The 18998-nt window shown below is 40.4% G+C and overlaps 2 protein-coding genes across 2 annotated transcripts; one reads left to right on the top strand and one right to left on the bottom strand.

Moving 5' to 3' along the window:
• Positions 1–88: 88 nt before the first annotated feature.
• On the bottom strand, positions 89–14390 carry sfxn4 (sideroflexin 4). The gene is made up of 14 exons (XM_064934531.1): positions 14180–14390; positions 13986–14051; positions 6821–6883; positions 6699–6728; positions 5688–5742; positions 5247–5272; positions 4997–5050; positions 3538–3600; positions 3361–3429; positions 2954–3044; positions 1042–1157; positions 870–955; positions 510–627; positions 89–416 (listed from the first exon to the last, which is right to left on the bottom strand). Exons 1-14 carry the CDS (start codon positions 14216–14218, stop codon positions 339–341), a joined length of 954 nt encoding a protein of 317 aa, XP_064790603.1. The 5' UTR covers positions 14219–14390; the 3' UTR covers positions 89–338.
• Positions 14391–15329: 939 nt separating this feature from the next.
• On the top strand, positions 15330–18567 carry LOC135512472 (thioredoxin-dependent peroxide reductase, mitochondrial-like). Its single transcript, XM_064934532.1, has 7 exons — positions 15330–15435; positions 15798–15912; positions 16130–16271; positions 16455–16590; positions 17849–17952; positions 18063–18228; positions 18386–18567. Exons 1-7 carry the CDS (start codon positions 15337–15339, stop codon positions 18437–18439), a joined length of 816 nt encoding a protein of 271 aa, XP_064790604.1. The 5' UTR covers positions 15330–15336; the 3' UTR covers positions 18440–18567.
• Positions 18568–18998: the final 431 nt, after the last annotated feature.

Below are 18998 nucleotides of genomic sequence, written 5' to 3'. Positions count from 1 at the left end.
AAGATCAAACTTGTAAACCAAATCACTAAACATGAAAAGGTGAACAGCTGTACGAGGAAGGGCATTGTTAAACTCATGATTACAATTAATTTGCAGTGCATTGTTAATTTACATCCACTTACAAGTTGCAGCTATTAAATTCAACTGAATCGAAACATGGACTCCATCCTTTATCAATTTGTAATTAATTATGACTGAATTCATCATCCTAGTGTATGAAGCAACACTGCATCCCGTGGCCGTAAAGGTTACTTCTCGTGCTGCCCAGTCAGTGAAGTCACACGGATTTGGTCCTCCTGCTCCCACACTGCAGTCTGCAGAGCTTGTTTGCTGGTGCCTCAGAGGCCCCTGTGGTAGAATAGTTCACCACTTACCGCTGCAGTCTCTAATTCTTTTTCCAGCTTTTCCTTTTTGATCTGTAAAGCAGAGAGAATAAAATGTTGAGTTGCAGTATGTTTGGGTTTTGGAAAGCGCACAGTAAATACAGCATTAATGTATCTAAGTCCTACCGTTCCAAGCTGTGGATAGAAACTGAAGGACACTGGGATCATCAGGCCCAGGACGATTGCAGTGCTAATGTGACGTATAGGAGCCACCAGCAGGGGGCTCCTTTGCAGAAACCTTGCCCTGAAATTACAGAAAAAAAGATGGGGTCAATTTGTTCATAGCTTTAGGTAAAGAAATCTTCATAATTTTTCTGATTTCAAGCTAAATGTTTGCTGGATTAAAGCACATATTGTATTAGTCATATCATAGGCAATATTAGCAAAGCCGTGTCACCAACTATTTATAAAACAGATTAGCTAACCTTAAAGACTTGAATAGGTCATAGTGGGAAATGCAGCCCCAGCACAAGACGAGTGACTTACTTTTGCAAGAGGAAAATAAGAAGATTAGGAACAGCAGCTGTAGTGCCTAACAGAGCAGCCCTGGAGAGAGCAGTCTCCCGCACAGCCTAACCAGGAAACATGTCAGCGATCATTATATTAAAAAAAGAGCCTGCGGATGTCTTCATTTTACTACAAACTTTTTCCCGCTCACCTTTGCTCCAGCTGCCTGAGAGATTCCAACATAATTCCCATTGGAATCAAACACCTGGATTCCATTCTCAGACTCCTCACTTCTGACAATGACCACATTGAAATAGGCCAGGGAGGCTATGGGATAAAGCACAGAACTAAGAAAAGGAACACTACCCTATCCATAAATGTGGATAAGGGCTTCAGAAACAAACACCCTTTGATCAATAAATCTATCAACAAGGACTTTGTTCATAAGACACAATCAGAATTACACTGGGGCACTGATTCCGGATAGAAATGGTAACAACGTTCATCTAAAATTGGGATTGTGATCATTCTTTGTAACGGTACCCTGATGTCCCTTTATTTAACCAGGTAGGCCAGTTGAGAACAAGTTCTCATTTACAATTGACCTGGTCAAGATAAAGCAAAGCAGTGTGACACATACTACACAGTGTCACACATGGAATAAACAAACATACAGTCAATAACAATAGAAAAGTCTATATACAGTGTGTGCAAATGAGGTAAGGGAATAAATAGGCCATAGTGGCAAAATAATGACAGTTTAGCAATTAAACACTGGAGTGATAGATGTGCATAAGATGAGTGTGCAAGTAGAGATACTGGGGTGCATAGGAGCAAAGAAATAAATAACATAATGGGGATGAGGTAGTTGGATGAGCTATGTACCAGGGCAGTGATCTGTGAGCTGCTCTGACAGCTGGTGCTTAAAGTTAGAGAGGGAGATATGGGTCTCCAGCTTCAGTGATTTTTTCAATTCGTTCCAGTCGTTGGCAGCAGAGAACTGGAAGGAAAGGCAGGCAAAAGGAGGAATAGGCTTTGGGGGTGACCAGTGAAATATACCTGCTGGGGCACGTGCTACAGGTGGGTGCTGCTATGGTGACCAGTGAGCTGAGATAAGGCGGGGCTTTACCTAGCAAAGACTTGTAGATGACCCGGAGCCAGTGGGTTTGGCAACGAACATGAAGCGAAGACCAGCCAACGAGAGCATACAGGTCGCAGTGGTGTGTAGTATATGGGGCTTTGGTGACAAAACGGATGGCACTGTGCTAGACTGCATCCAATTTGCTGAGTAGAGTGTTGGAGGCTATTTTTGTAAATGACATCGCCAAAGTCAAGGATCAGTAGGATAGTCAGTTTTATGAGTGAAGGATGCTTTGTTGCGAAACAGGAAGCCGATTCTTGATTGAATTTTGGATTGGAGATGCTTAATGTGTGTATGGAAGGAGAGTTCACAATCTGACCAGACACCTAGGTATTTGTAGTTGTCCACAAATTCTAAGTCAGAACCGTCCAGAGTAGTGATGCTGGACGGGGCGGGCAGGTGCGGGCAGCAATCGGTTGAAGAGCATGCATTTAGTTTAACTTGCATTTAAGAGCAGTTGGAGGCCACGGAAGGAGAGTTGTATGGCATTGAAGCTTGTCTGGAGGTTAGTTAACAGTGTCCAAAGAAGGGCCAGAAGTATACAGAATGGTGTCGTCTGCGTAGAGGTGGATCAGAGAATCACCAACAGCAAGAGCGACATCATTGATGTATACAGAGAAGAGAGTCAGCCCAAAAATTGAACCCTGTGGCACCCCCATAGAGACTGCCAGAGGTCCAGACAACAGGCCCTCCGATTTGACCCACTGAACTCTGCCTGAGAAGTAGTTGGTGAAACAGGTGAGGCAGTCATTTGAGAAACCATTGAGAAACAAAGGCTGTTGAGTCTGCCGATAAGAATGTGGTGGTTGACAGAGTCGAAAAGCTTGGCCAGGTCGATGAATACGGCTGCACAGTATTGTCTCGTATCGATGGCGGTTATGATATCGTTTAGGACCTTGAGCGTGGCTAAGGTGCACTCAGATCACTTACTTTCAGTGCACTTTTCAAGTGAGAAATAGTTATTCAAATCCTTAGCACTTACCTGAGAGGGGTATTGGTAATACGGACCTAAAAAACATCTGGACAGCTGGGCTGCTCATGCTAAGTCGCTGTATGACTATTTGAGGAATTGCCTGAAACACAAGTAAAGTCAAACCTGATGTTATCTTGATGATCAAACATGCTCTGACAGCCATCATCTTTTTTAAATTTAACTAGGCAAGTCAGTTAAGAACAAATTATTATTTACAATGACAGCCTAGGAACAGTGGGTTAACTGCCTTGTTCAGGGGAAGAACGACAGATTTTCACCTTGTCAACCCGGGTATTCGATCTAGCAACCTTTCGGTTACTGGTCCAACGCTCTAGCCACTAGGCTACCTGCCGCCCCAATCTACAAGTATGTCATTAACCAAATACATAACATTTTTCCCCAGTAGTGATACTCACCCCTGCACATGTTGCATATGCAACTGATCCGACAATCAACAGACCCTGCTTCAAAGAGGTCTTAATGCCCTGATGGAGAAAAGACATGATACGCATATAAAAAGAAAAAGTAGATAACAGAGCACAGTGTGGGATGACATAATTGGGCAAATATAAGGTAATTTCTTTACTATTTACCTTGTCAGAAGATGCGTTTCTGTTTGCATGATTGAATCCAGCGCTGTAACTCTGAAGCAAAAACTACAGAAATATTTTTCTTAGTGAACAATATTGAGTACCAGGCAGTGGCAGTCAGTGACGTTTAAGATGAGGGAGGAAATTTTTTTAATGAGCATGGCCTTTTTCAATTACAGCATATTGAATGACTGTCAATCATATTCCATTTACCCAGTTCAACATAACGTTGATAGGTTTAGGCTACTACTCATACCTATCATGAGCTTGCAACAACCTAGCCTATGAATGAAAGTTTACAATGTAGGTGCACAGGTTGAGAGAAACATTTGAATAATCAAGGTGACAGATAGTGACACATTCAAAACTGCCTTGCACACTCTTGCCTGCATCTAGCTGATCTAGGGTGTAATCATTAGTCCAACAGTTGCAAACCAGTTTCTAATTCCGTTTTGCTCCGTTTGCTTCCATTTAAGAAACGTTTTTCAAAAGAATCAGCAGTCATCTAACAGACTCCCATCCAGAGCGACCCACAGAAGCAACCAAGGTCAACATCCTGCTCGAGGGCACATCGACAGATCTCCCACAAGGTCAAAAAAATGGGGACCCGAACCAGCGACCCATCAGCCACCGCCACAAGTTTCCGACCGCCAGGCCACCAGCCCTCTAAGACCACGCCCCACAGTTCCCCAAGAGCTGCCGCTCAACCATCCGAGAATGAGTGTGTGTATGTGTATAAATATTTTTACTAAGACTGACCTGGTCTCTCCAAATTTCCCAACAGTACTATTTCTAGGGTCAATTTTAGATCAATCAGCCATTCCTGAACCTGAAACCAGGCTATCAGATGGCAATACCAAAACAAATGGTCTATTGATTCTGTATCCTCACAACAAAATCTGCAGCACTGCAATGATTGTACACCCCAAATATTCAACATTTTGTTGGTGGCAAGAATTCTGTACAATAATTGTAGATGCCAAGCAAGAAGTCTTAAATCTTTGAGTCAACTGTTCAACTATTGTTTTTATTTCTCTCTTTAACCAGGCAGTCAAAGAACTAATTCTCACCAACATTTTAACTGCCTGTTCAGGGGCAGAACCAGCTAGCTCTTTGAACTGTAGCTTTCAGTACTACATTCATTCTCTGTTCCTTTGATTATGGACAAAATGTAAGTTCATGCTGCAAGAGCACTGATAGATTGGAGGATGTCCTCCGGAACTTGTCATAATTACTGTGTAAGTCTATGAAAGGGGGTAAGAACCATAGGCCTCCTAGGTTTTGTTTTGAAGTCAATATACCCAGAGTGCTGTTAAGTCAACTGTAGACTTTCATTGCAAAACAATGTTTCAATAAATTATTTCAGTGAAGAGGATGGTCCTCCCCATCCTCCTCTGAGGAGCCTCCACTGGTACTTGGTTATGATTATATCAGTTGATGTGATCATCTACAAGTCCCTTACCTGCCAGAATAGAGCCGGTTTGACTCCACTGTGTGGCAAAAAGCTGGCAACAACCTGAAGGAAAATGAAAAGTATGTTAATCAACCACTACAGCGTGGTGAATATGAGATCAATTAATTTGAAATAACCATGAAATTGAAATACACCAGCTGCAATTGCTATGGGAGTTTTAGGGTGATTATTAACATTTTTGTACTAACAATTTAGAGTAAAAAGTGATACACCATGAAATAAAATGTAAAACACTTACCAAAGGGGCTGATATTGGTAAAAATGCTAAAAAATAAATTAAATTAAAACATGCCGTTAAAAGATATCATGATTTTGTTGCCCTTATTTTCTGTAAAAAGCTAGTCTCTCGACCAGGGCTCTCCAACCCTGTTCCTGGAGAAGTACCATCCTGTAGGTTCACTCCAACCCGAATCTAGAACAGCTGATTCTAATAATTAGCTGGTGGATAAGATGAACCAGGTTAGTTCCAACTGGGGTTGGAGAAAAAACCTACAAGAGAGTAGCTCTCCAGGAACCAGGCTGGAGACCCTGCTCTAGACAGATGGGCTGCCTCCCACAATGTTACCCATGTTTGTTGCCCTAGTCTGGGATTTCTAAGACTGGCTTGACTAATGTAACAAAGCACAGAGAAAAGAACTAGGCTACGATCAGACATTTCACTTGATTAATTAGACAGTACCTTGAGGACGGAAAACAGCTGGAAGTATAGCACCAGTACCAGCATGAACAGAAGACTGCAGAAACAGAGATCAAAACTTTGGAAGATATCAAAATAAATGCCATAATCAAGCCATAATGTACACTACCGTTCTAACGTTTGGGGTCACGTAGAAATGTCCTCGTTTGAAAGAAAAGCACATTTTTTGTCCATTAAAATAACATCAAATTGATCAGAAATACAGTGTAGACATTGTTCATGTTGTAAATGACTATTGTAGCTGGAAACAGCAGATTTTTAATGGAATATCTACATATTCCGTACAGAGGCCCATTATCAGCAACCAACACTCCTGCGTTCCAATGGCATGTTGTGTTAGCTAATCCAAGTTTATAATTTTAAAAGGCTAATTGATCATTAGAAAACCCTTCTACAATTATGTTAGCATAACTGAAAACGGTTGTTCTGATTAAAGAAGCAATACAACTGGCCTTTAGACAAGTTGAGTATCTGGAGCACAAATGCTGATGCTCCAGATACTCAAATTGTCTAAAGGCGGACAGTTTTATTGCTTCTTTAATCAGAAAAACAGTTTTCAGCCATGCTAACATAATTGCAAAAGTGTTTTCTAATGATCAATTAGCCTTTTAAAATAATAAACTTGGATTAGCAAACACAACATGCCATTGGAACACAGGAGTGATGGTTGCTGATAATGGGCCTCTGTCGACCAATGTAGATATTCCAGTATTATTATTATTATTGTTTATTTTTTCAATCAGCCGTTTCCAGCTACAATAGTCATTTACAACAATGTCTACACTGTGTGTCTGATCAATTTGATGTTATTTTAAATGGACAAAAAAAAGGTTATTTCAAAAACAAGAACATTTCAAATGTGACCCCTAACCTTTGAACGGTAGTGTATGATGTTATAATTTTTCAATTCGCTCTGATGATAGACAGTTTGTTTCTGTACAAGCCAGATTTAGTACAGGTTGTAGACTTAGCTGGTTGTAGTATCTCACTTACAAGAGAAAGTACCCATGCTGCATCTCCAGCCTAGAGGAAACAGAACTTGATTTAAAATGTGTCAAATGAAAACATTTGCCATAATGATAGAAAAACTTACCTTGTGAGCAATTTTAGCCTACCTTTTCATCTTGCACCATTCTCTCCACACTTCCAATGAGTGAGTGGGCATTTTCGATTTCAGCCTGAGAAAAAGAAAAAAACTAATTTTAATATACATTTTTCACCTTTGTGAGCTACAATTCATGGTGCTTGAAATTCTCTGTGCAGCAAGAACACATAGCAAAAGAGATCTGTGACATAGCCCCAAATTTGACTCAGTGGGGCCTCCTGTGTGAGTGAACTGTTCACAGTCTACTCTAGTGGTTTTCAACCTTCTTTTAACCGTGGCACAACTTGATGTGATAAAAACTTTTCTGATCCATACATTTTCGGTGACAAACATTTTTCATAGATTAAATAGAGTTTATTTAAACTATTTTCATAATTCCTTACTCATGGTTAATTTGTGTGTACCGCTTTAAACTTCGGTAAAATAGGTCTCACTTTTGAACGGAAAGGTCTAGCACGAGCGGTTTTCTGCATTGTAAAGGTGCAACCACAGACAACGCCATGCTCTGTTTGTTAGTAAGACACTGTGGTACTGCAACCTGGTCTCAAAGCATTTTGTATTATTCTGTAAATTAATCTGAGACACTCCATTTATGTTACATTCCGTGTGGTATGTATGAATTGTTACGAATGATAATTCATTTATATGTAATGAATTTGCAAAAAGTATGATATGTTACGAATTCTAGATAGGTTGCTAAAGTTAGCTAGGCTAGGGGTTAAGAGTTAGGGTTAAGTTTAAGAGTTAGGTTAAAGGGTTAAGATTAGGGGAACGGCTAGCTAAAAGGATTAAGGTTAAGGTTAGCTAAAAGGGTTAAGGTTAGGGTTATCTAACATGCTAAGTAGTTGAAAAGTTAGTAATTAGCTAAAATGTTCTGTGCTGAGATTCGAACTTGCAACCTTTGAGATGCTAAACGTTCGCGTTATACCCCTTTCATTTTTGCCTTTAGTAACCATCCATCTTATGTAACCATACCAAATGTAACACACCATACTAAATATAATGTCCTGGATTTATATACATAATAATACGAAATGCTCTGAGACCAGGTTCGTTACTGCAAAGCCGCAGACCTTCGCTAATGGTTCTCACAGGCAAAGTAAAATTATACAAATAATTTTGCTTGTGATGAGCACCCCTCAAATGATACAACTGTAACAACAGCTCCTGCGCACTGGACTTGAAACAAAGATGCAGATGTAACCATGTGTGCCATTCAATGAATTATCTGAACGGCACTGGTGCGCCTAAGTCAAAAACCGACATTCATGCCACTGGTCACGTTTGTAAGTGAGCGTTAATTTTTAAAAATCAAGATTAGGAAAGGTTTCGCAGCACACCTGGTAGTTCCTCAAGGCACACCAGTGTGCCGCAGCACACCGGTTGAAAACCACTGGTCTACTCTACAGCCTTAAATACAATTTATGCTTGCTCTGGCAATGCAATCCGGAGGCTCCGTAAGGAGGGTTAACACAATTGCAGAGCCTCCAGAGGCAAAATCAAACTCTGTACCACATCGCTGTGTGCCTCCCAAATTGTGTAACAATGTGGAGGGCTCTGTATACCTCTGCATTGACATGGTTGGTTGACGGTAGGTTGGGACGGGAGGTCCTGTATAAACAAACTCACTTCCTTTACAACAGCTCTGCTCTGCAAAGAGCAAGAAGCAGGAATTCTCTGACTTCTACGGAGGCCGCGTAGAAAAAAATGCTGTACAGCAAGGATTTCGATGCGGCCCCCGAAGAAGTCAGAGCATTCATACTTCTTGCGCTTCCTGGAGCAGAGCTGTTGCCAAGGAAGGGAGTTTATTTATACAGGACCTCCTGCTCCCACCTACCATCAACCAGTCATGAAAATGCAGAGCTATACGGAACCCTCTCCGTTGTTACAAAATTTGGGAGGTGTGCGTCTATGCAGTTCGGAGCTCGATTTGGCCTCCCAAAGCCTCCAGAGGCTACGCAATTGCATCTCACACCCTCCGTATGGAGCCACGGGATTGCATGGCCAGAGCAAGGTTAAGTTGACTTTTTGCAAAGTGGACCTTTGCGGGACAGTCAATGTTTTAACGCCTGCAAGTTCAAGTCTAGCCAAATAATGCACTAAAGGAGCCTAACGTTAATCCTTATAGTCCAAGGACCTTACATGTTCTGTTTAAAACTTCTCAGGGATAGCCCCCTTTTTTTCAATGTTCAGGACCTGAAGGATATGCATATTCTTGGTAGCATTTGAAAGGAAATACTGAAGTTCGTAGAAATATGAATTGAATGTAGGAGAATATAACAATAGATCTGGTAGAAGAAAATACAAAAGAAAATAAACGTTTTTTTTTTTTGTATTTTCTTTCTACCACCATCTTTGAAATGCAACAGAAAGGTCCCAAATCTAGCCATCACTCTGGTTGTAATTCAGATGGTGTCCACAAGAGGGCAGCAGTGTATGTTTCAGACTGATAACTTGAAGTATGAGCAAGCTACGTGGCATTTAGTATGAAGTCACCCAGGTACATTTGGGAAAATTGTGAAGGACACATTTGAATTAAATCTTTCTACAAGAATATCGTAAAATCTGTATACTTGGACTTTGATTTAGCTTTTCCCGTATTAGGAGCCATATTGTAAGTTCAACATTTGCAAAACACCCAGTTTTCATAACTCTCCATATTCTTGCAATGTTTGTCCAAAAGGAAAAGGCTTGCTGTCGCACAAGGTTAGCAGCCAAATGTTGTGACAGATACGGGGTTTCCCAGCTCATTGGCTATTTAGCTAGCTTTGTTTGACCCCAATTGGTGCTTATTTGACAACGTTACAGTCAATCAAGTGAAGACCGCCCGTGTCATCGGTCAAATATGGTGTCATAAAGATATACTTCACCCCTAATTATACAGTGAAGTCTGGCTACGTTCTAGGATCTCTGAGGAATAAAATAAACGTGATTTGACTGGATGAAAAAAAGTTTAGGGTTAGATTCACAGATTCCTTTCTTTGCAAATTGAACAAGTGGAAATACAAAATTGATTGTGCATGTTATATGGACCTTTTTAGGATATGAAAAAGGATTTTATCGAACAAAACGACACTTCGTGTTATCTCTGGGACCCTTTGGATGATGCATTCTGAAATCTTGTTCTGATTTAAGTACACATTTCACCTTCAGAGGTGAATTTATCAAACCTATTGCGGTGGGGGGGGGAAAGTGTTTTGTTGTTAGGAGTTCTCCTCAGACAATAGCATCCCATTATTTCACAGTAATAGTTACTGTAAATAGGACAGTGCAGTTATATTAACAACATTTGATGTTTCTCTAAAATCTGCGATCGTGACACACGGCGCTGCATTATTTACAACTGCCCCGTTGACGGGACGCCTAGCCCTAATTAAAGGTGAATTGGCTCTGGAAGCCAAAACAGCCAAATACTCCATCTCAAATCAAATCTTATTGGTCACATACACATTTAGCAGATGTTATTGCGGGTGTAGCAAAATGCTTGTGTTTCTAGCTCCAACAGTGCAGTAATATCTAACAAGTAATATCCATTAATTTCACAACAATACACACAAATCTAAAGTAAAGGAATATATAAATACTTGGACGAGCAATGTCGGAACGGCATAGACTAAAATACAGTATATACACACACATATGAGATGAGTAATGCAAAATATGTAAACATTATTAAAGCGACTAGTGTTCCACTATTAAAGTGGCCAGTGATTTCAAGTCTATGTATATGGGGCAGCTGACTCTAAGGTGCTAGTGATGGCTATTTAACAGTCTGATGGCCTTGAGATAGACGGAAAAACAGCTTCTCGGTCCCAGCTTTGATGCACCTGTACTGACCTCACCTTCTGGATGATAGCGGAGTGAACAGGCAGTGGCTTGGGTGGTTGTTGCCCTTGATCTTTTTGGCCTTCCTGTGACATAGGGTGCTGTAGATGTCCTGGAGAGCAGGTAGTTTGCCCCCAGTGATGCGTTGGGCGGACCGCACCACCCTCTGGAGAGTCTTGCGGTTGCCATACCAGGCTGTGATACAGCCTGACAGGATGCTCTCAATTTTGCATCTGTAAAAGTTTGAGGGTTTTAGGTGCCAAGGCAAAATATTTTCAGCCTCCTGAGGTTGAAGAGGCGCTGTTGCACCTTCTTCACCAGACTGTCTGTGTGGGTGGATCAGTTCAGTTTGTCAGTGATGTGTACACCGAGGAACTTGAAGCTTCCCACCTTCTCCACTGCGGTCCCGTCGATATGGATAGGGGGGTGCACCCTCTGCTGTTTCCTGAAGTCCACGATCAGCTCCTTTGTTTTGTTGACATTGAGTGAGAAGTTATATTCCTGGCACCACTCTCCCAGGGCCCTCACCTCCTCCCTGTAGGCTGTCTCGTCATTGTTGGTAATCAGGCATACTACTGTTGCATCGTCTGCAAACTTGATTGACTTGGAGGTAGTGCGTGGCCACGCAGTCATGGGTGAAGAGGGAGTACAGGAGGGGCTGAGCATGCACCCTTGTGGGGTTCCCGTGTTGAGGATCAGCGAAGTGGAGGTTTCCTACCTTCACCACCTGGGGGCGGCACATCAGAAAGTCCAGGACCCAGTTGCACAGGGCGGGGTTCAAACCCAGGGCCCCGAGCTTAATGATGAACTTGGAGGGTACTATGGGGTTGAATGCTGAGCTATAGTCAATGAACAGCATTCTTACATAAGTATTCCTCTTGTCCAGATGGGATAAGGCAGTGTGCAGTATAATGGCGATTCCATCGTCTGTGGATCTATTGGGCGGTAAGCAAATTAAAGTGTGTCTAGGGTAGATGGTAGATGTGATATATGTTCCTTGATTAGTCTCTCAAAGCCCTTCATGACGACAGAAGTGAGCGCTACGTGGCGATAGTCATTTAGTTCAGTTACCTTTGCTTTCCTGGGTACAGGAACAATGGTAGACATCTTGAAGCATGTGAGGACAGCAGACTGCGATAGGAGATTATCAGTGGTCTTGTATGTCTTCTATTTCCTAATAATTGCTCCCACAGTTGATTTCTTCAAACCAAGCTGCTTACCTATTGCAGATTCAGTCTTCCCAGCCTGGTGCAGGTCTACAATTTTGTTTCTGGTGTCCTTTGACAGCTCTTTGGTCTTGGCCATAGTGGAGTTTGGAGTGTGACTGTTTGAGGTTGTGGACAGGTGTCTTTTATACTGATAACAAGTTCAAACAGGTTCCATTAATACAGGTAACGAGTGGAGGACAGAGGAGCCTCTTAAAGAAGAAGTTACAGGTCTGTGAGAGACAGAAATCTTGCTTGTTTGTAGGTGACCAAATACTTATTTTCCACCATAATTTGCAAATAAATTCATTAAAAATCCTACAGTGATTTTCTGGATTTCTTTTTCTCATTTTGTCTGTCATAGTTGAAGTGTACCTATGATGAAAATTACAGGCCTCTCTCATATTTTTAAGTGGGAGAACTTGCACAATTGGTGGCTGACAATACTTTTTTGCCCCACTGTATATATAACAATTACAACAACTGAATGAACACTTATTTTAACTTAATAGAAATATATATATATTGTCATAAACATAAATAAAATCAGTTTAGCCTCAAATAAATAATGAAACATGTTCAATTTGGTTTAAATAATGCTAAAACAGTGTTGGAGAAGTAAAAGTGCAAATATGTGGTATGTAAAAAAGCTAACGTTTAAGTTCCTTGCTCAGAACATATCAAAGCTGGTGGTTCCTTTTAACATGAGTCTTCAATATTCCCAGTTAAGAAGTTTTAGGTTGTAGTTATTATAGGACTATTTCTCTATATACCATTTGTATTTCATATACCTTTGACTACTGGATGTTCTTATAGGTACTATAGTATTGCCAGCCTAGTCTCGGGAGTTGATAGGCTTGAAGTCATAAACAGCGCTGTGTTTCAAGCATTGCGAAGAGCTGCTGGCAAGGAGGAAAATGCAGTTTGAATAAATGCTTACGAGCCTGCTGCTGCCTACCACCGCTCTATCAAATATCAAATCATAGAATTAATTATAATAACATCTCCTATACAGTTTCCAGGGTTAGAGTAGTGCAGAAGTTGTCATATGCTGAGGCATTGAAGAAAGTAGAGTAAGATAGGTCAATGGGGAGGGATCCTGAGAGGAGTGGTGTGAGTAGTACACCTGTACCACTACAGAGGGATAGGCCAACAAGTGATATATTTTTCAGTAAGATTGGATTTTTATCATTTATAGCAATGGTTATCAACTGTACTGCAGGGATGGAATGCAAGTCGCAGAAAATTGAGGTTATGGTGGCAGCTGCAGAGAGGTATTTGGGTGTACGAGACTTGACATCAGAAGAGTTACAGGGTGTGTTAAGTGGTGGTGTCCCATCCTTTCAGGTTGTTGGCATGAGGTAGGAATAAATAGATTTAAATAGTGGAGTGGTGTGGTGGTGTTTTTGATTTTTTTGTGAGTGTGTGTTAGATGGTAGAGTATTTGTTGGTTTATTTTTTCAAGCAAAGTATAAGGGAGTTGTACTCCTGTTTAGTTGGTGGCGGTAAAGAATACATGAGATCTAAGTGATTGATAGTTGGTATTCAGCCGTCATAAAAGTATGCCTTATTTACTTTGAAGAATCAAACAAAATGTAAAATACACAACTGAAATATTGTATTAAAGTCATGTGGATAGATGGATAAGCAGTAATGGACAGTCACTACTATCATGGGTCTTATTAATTGTTGTAATCTATGTTGTTATAGCATGCAACCTACATAATGCACTTAATGTTTAAAAAAAATCTAAACCGAAAACCATTTTTTAAATAATCGAAACGACCTCAAAGCACTAATTGCTCAGCACTACAGATAGCTAATCAGCACAGGTCCTCCCTGTATTATGTAAACAAGCCCTGTAACATCGAAATACGGCCATGTGTGAACCCTAACCCTATAAAAAAGTGTGTATCAATTTAACCTTTTGTTTTAGAAAAACGACATCGCTAATATGAAAGATAAGGTCTTTATGCATCCAAATCTGTACAGCAAGAGAAGAAGACGCATTCGTCCAATGACGCTTATGTGTAATGGAACGGAGAGTAGTTCAAATCCAGCTGACGGTTCTCTCCACAATCGAGTCACATGTGGAGTTTACAAAAAAATGTAATAATTCATAATTCACATTTCCTGGATACTCACATCAGAGCAGAGCAAGGAACTTGGGTCAAGAATATTAAACCAGAGGCGTAGTCGACTGAAGAATGTCTGGAAAATAAATGACATGCATTTAAACACTTCAGATCAACAATCATTCTAAATATGCATTCTGTGGCTTACTACATACAGTATGTCATTAATTGCTCATATAATACGTTGATGGATGGGATATTCACCTTGCCCTCGTTTTTCCAATAAAGCAAGTTAATATCCATTTGAAAAAGCAACGACTACCCACAAAGTCACGGTGAATTATTTGTGTATACGTTACATATTTTGTTTGTTTTAATATGTAAAGAAATTTAGAAATAACTCCATTTGAATTGTACGTGTCGAGGTCAAGTTATGTACAATTTACTTCCGGAGTTGATCACATGGCAGGGAGCGTTTGCCATGTTCACGAGAGTCAGCCTGAGCCGGGCAGTGCGCAAATTGGCAAGCACAATGACCAAAATTAAGAAATCTGCTGATAGCGAACCAGTTACGCCTGCTACGTTATGTTACTGGCTAACAAACGTTCTCTGCAAGATCTATTCCATTATATATATAAATTCCAAAGGTATTTTACCTAGCTAGAGAAGTTATTATTAGGAAGCCTACCTGCGCAAAACATTTGTATGACGCCCTAAAACACCGCACTGCTGTAGACACTTATTTTAATTGTGTTTGCGGATCGCATCCAACCTAGAGGTGCATACACTGCCACCTACTGTACAAGAGTGTCAGACCGGTCACGTCCTACCTAGTCTCGCGTTGTCATACCTCCAAAATCACTTCGTTGTCATGCTTTTTAAAATGTTTTTTAATGTTGTTTTTTTAAATGTTTTTTATTAATATCAAATCAATACATAAAACACATGAGGGAACATAAGCATACATAGATTACAAACAATAGACAATCGAGCTTGGGGGTACAATATCACATTACAATTACACAAGGACCTGAAGGGACATGCATATACTTACAATTCTAACAGCTTTTTTGTGAGTAGAGCATTTAACCGTCTTAAAATACAGTTCAATTTCTTTTTGTAGGGTACGAAAATGTGGTTTTCTGTTTGTAAATTTACATTTGTGTATATGAAATTTGGCCAAAAGAATAATGAAATTAATTACATAAAAATGATTCCGCTTATTTCTATTGTATGTAAAGAATCCAAGAAGCAGTTTTAGCCTATCTTTATACCTTATTCTCTTTGGCAAAGCCATGTGATTTGCTGCAGTGAGTGTCCTCTCTCCTCATTCTCAAAACACATTGGAGGAGAAGGTCAGAGGGCCGGGACCTCTGGCTTTCTCATCCAATGAGAAGGAGAGGCGCGCGGACACTAGAAGAATGCAAATTGAGGCCTTGGCATCCAGTAATGCGATTCAGCCTATGCACTTGTCAATATACAAAATGGCAGCCACCATTGGGAGACTATTAAAGACCTCTGTAAGTTCATTCAGAAATATTTTTATGTTACAATGTTAACAGTAGTAGTGGGCTGCATTGAAATACACACGGTTTAATAGCAATTTATAATTTCGTTGTAGCTATATAAATGGCAATGCGAATTGGACGAAGTTGCAAAAAGTTGCAACTGAGCTTGACGGGAACGTCACTGTGATTTTATTCAGGACAAATCTCTCTGCCCAAATAAAGACTTACCGCTAATGCCACATTTTAAGTAAAAACTCTAAATATATAATCACTGATTATACTAACTGTCTAATGATCATCAGCGCCAATAATGACAGTTGTCACGAAGTGCAATTTCTCTATCTCCCTCTCTAACGTTACCCCTCCCCATCTAGGCAAAGGTTGCAACTGGAGGACTGAAAGTATCAGCCTCGCCACATGGAAATTCAGTGAACAAGGCCTCAAGAATCTTGACCTGTCCTGTACTGCAGAAAACCTGTTTCTCCACCAGTATGTATGGACAGGGAATGTGATATGAAGTTGATCAAAGTGAGGGGGATGCAACAATTCTGCATATTAAATAGCATTTCCAAAACACATTCATTAACTGCTCAACAATTTTATACAATTATATTAAAGTCCTGCAATAAAGTAAATGTTATAACATTTTTGTAATTCCCCTAAATATAGAATCCACTTTATTAATTTAATATTTTTCTCCCAATAGGTACAGCTGGATGGGCTCCAGCTGTCACTCAGCACGCACCACATTTTAAAGCTACAGCTGTCCACAATGGCGAGTTCAAGGAGATAAGCCTAGATGACTTTAAGGGCAAATACCTGGTCCTTTTCTTCTACCCTCTTGACTTGTGAGTAGCACTATTCCCTTGGAAAGACGAGAATGGATTGCTGTGTTTAGCTGCATGTCGTCCTTGACTTTATTAGTCTTTAGAATTATTTAACGGCCTATGTTCTTTGCACTACAGATACTTAAGCAGGAGATTGTGGATATGCCATTTTATTCAGAAGCATTTTTTTCTTTCTCATTACAGCACGTTTGTTTGTCCGACAGAGATCATCTCATTCAGTGACAAGGCCAGCGAGTTCCATGACATTAACTGTGAAGTGGTGGGCGTGTCGGTGGATTCGCACTTCACCCACCTGGCATGGATAAACACCCCTCGCAAGGTACAGTGGGTGTACCTAGGGTAGTATTCCATAGACCTACAGAAATCATTCCATATACAGTACCATTCTAAAGTTTGGACACACCTACTCATTACAGATTTTTTCTTTATTTTTTACTATTTACTACATTGTAGAATAATAGTGAAGACATCAAAACTATGAAATAACACATATGGAATCATGTAGTAATCAAAAGTGTTAGATTTTAGATTCTTCAAAGTAGCCACCCTTAGCCTTGATGACAGCTTTGAACATTCTTGACATACTCTCAACCACCTTCATGAGGTAGTCACCTGGAATGCTTTTCCAACAGTCTTGAAGGAGTTCCCACATATACTGAGCACTTGTTGGCTGGTTTTCCTTCTCTGCAGTCCAATTCATCCCAAACCATCTCAAATGGTTTGAGGTCGGGTGATTGTGGAGGCCAGGTCATCTGATGCAGCACTCCATCACATTCCATCTTGGTCAAATAGTCCTTACACAGCCTGGAGGTGTGTTAAGTCATTGTACTGTTGAAAAACAAATGATATTCCCACTAAGCATAAGAGATGGGATGGTGTATCGCTGCAGAATGCTGTGGTAGCCATGCTGGTTAAGTGTGCCTTGAATTCTAAATAAGTCAGTGTCACCAGCAAAGCACTCCCACATCATCACACTTTCTCCTCTATGCTTCACGGTGGAAACCACACATGCGGAGATCATCTGTTTACCTACTCTGCGTCTCACAAAGACACGGCGGTTGGAACCAAAAATCTTAAATTTGGACTCATCAGACCAAAGGATAGGTTTCCACCAGTCTAATGTCCATTGCTCGTGTTTCTTGGCCCAAGCAAATCTCTTATTATTATTGGTATCCTTTCGTAGTGGTTTCTTTGCTGCAATTCAAACACTTTTTAAACCTTTTATTTAACTAGCACGTCAGTTAATAACAAATTATTTTAAAATGATGGCCTACCCTGGCCAAACCTAACCCTTTCTTGAAAGGTTCTGTATTGACTGACCTTCATGTCTTAAAATAATTATGGACTGTCATTTCTCTTTGCTTATTTGAGCTGTTCTTGCCATAATATGGACTTGGTCTTTTACCAAATAGGGCTGTCTTCTGTATACCACTCTACCTTGTCACAACACAACTGATTGGCTCAAACACATTAAGGAAAGAAATTCCACAAATTCACTTTTAACAAGGCACACCTGTTTATCAAAATGCATTGAGAATGCCAAGACTGTTTAAAGCTGTCATGTGTCTTGTTCTCAGGCTGGAGGTTTGGGTGACATCCACATCCCCCTGCTGGCAGACCTCAACAAACAGGTGTCCAGAGACTATGGCATACTTCTGGAGGGTCCTGGCATTGCACTGAGGTACTGTGCATTCTAAATGGCAACCTATTCCCAATAGTTTATTTAACACAGCATTGTATGTATTTCTACCATGATATTGAGTAGTTATCCATTGTCTGTTTGTCCATTAGGGGACTGTTTATCATTGATCCAAGTGGTGTGGTGAAGCACATGAGCGTCAACGACCTGCCAGTGGGCCGCTGTGTGGATGAGACCCTGCGTTTGGTGAGGGCCTTCCAGTTTGTGGAGACTCACGGTGAAGTATGCCCTGCTAGCTGGACCCCCGACTCTCCTACGGTGAGGCCACTCTCCTTCACTACCCTGCCAGGGCCTCAGACAAATAAAATGAATGCAAGCACCAAAATATGAGTAACAAGGACTTTGTCTTGGTCGCCCAACAGTACATTGTTTTTGGATGATCAGTTCGCTTACTATGCAAGTTTTTGTTTTTCAGATCAAGCCAACTCCAGAAGGTTCAAAGGAGTACTTTGAGAAAGTCAACAACTAGATGACACACTTCACAGCTTTAATAAATAAATTATCCAGAATTGAAAAAACTATAGATATACCAAATCATTTCCATTATAGTTTAGTTTTAAAGTAGATGGAAATAAAGATTTGAAGTGGTTGATTGTCTGAGTTGAAACATTTCATCCTGTTCACTAGCTTCTATTTCTCACAAGCAATTCACTGTGATCACATTGCAAGTATTGAGGGCCTACACATTTGTTTTAAAATAATGAAATGGTCCTAACATTGCAAAGAGCATGTAAATATTAAGAGTTTCAGGGGTCTGTTGACAGTATCAAAATAAGCAAAGGGGGAGGGGGGAGAAACACCCATCACACACTATTCAATCAATTAAACAAAACTGATCATACATAAAGATTGTATTTTCCCCGAACAGTGTTAACAGAGACCGTTGCTACCGTGTCTTGATAGTTGACAAAAAAGCAGTTACCAGATTTAAAAGCCAGACAACTGAACCTTCAGTTACAAACCATGCCTATAAAGCTCTACAGTTTTTTTTTTTTTACAGCAAGTTAATGTAGGTTAAAAATGTCTTG

The sequence above is a fragment of the Oncorhynchus masou genome, chromosome 24 (genome assembly GCF_036934945.1).
Source record: "Oncorhynchus masou masou isolate Uvic2021 chromosome 24, UVic_Omas_1.1, whole genome shotgun sequence".
NCBI lineage: Eukaryota > Metazoa > Chordata > Actinopteri > Salmoniformes > Salmonidae > Oncorhynchus > Oncorhynchus masou.
Note: the sequence above shows the minus strand (reverse complement) of the source record. Positions and strands in the feature narration are given on the sequence as shown.

Excerpts from the sequence above, each read along its gene's own strand:
- sfxn4 (XM_064934531.1), bottom strand. The coding sequence starts at position 14,218 with ATGGATATTAACTTGCTTTATTGGAAAAACGAGGGCAAG. Across the intron at positions 14,052-14,179 it reads ATTGGAAAAACGAGGGCAAG|ACATTCTTCAGTCGACTACG; the intron begins GTGAATATCCCA and ends TTTATTTTCCAG. Across the intron at positions 417-509 it reads TCTATCCACAGCTTGGAACG|ATCAAAAAGGAAAAGCTGGA; the intron begins GTAGGACTTAGA and ends TCTGCTTTACAG.
- LOC135512472 (XM_064934532.1), top strand. The coding sequence starts at position 15,337 with ATGCAAATTGAGGCCTTGGCATCCAGTAATGCGATTCAGCCTATGCAC. Across the intron at positions 15,436-15,797 it reads GGAGACTATTAAAGACCTCT|GCAAAGGTTGCAACTGGAGG; the intron begins GTAAGTTCATTC and ends CTCCCCATCTAG. Across the intron at positions 18,229-18,385 it reads GGACCCCCGACTCTCCTACG|ATCAAGCCAACTCCAGAAGG; the intron begins GTGAGGCCACTC and ends TTTGTTTTTCAG.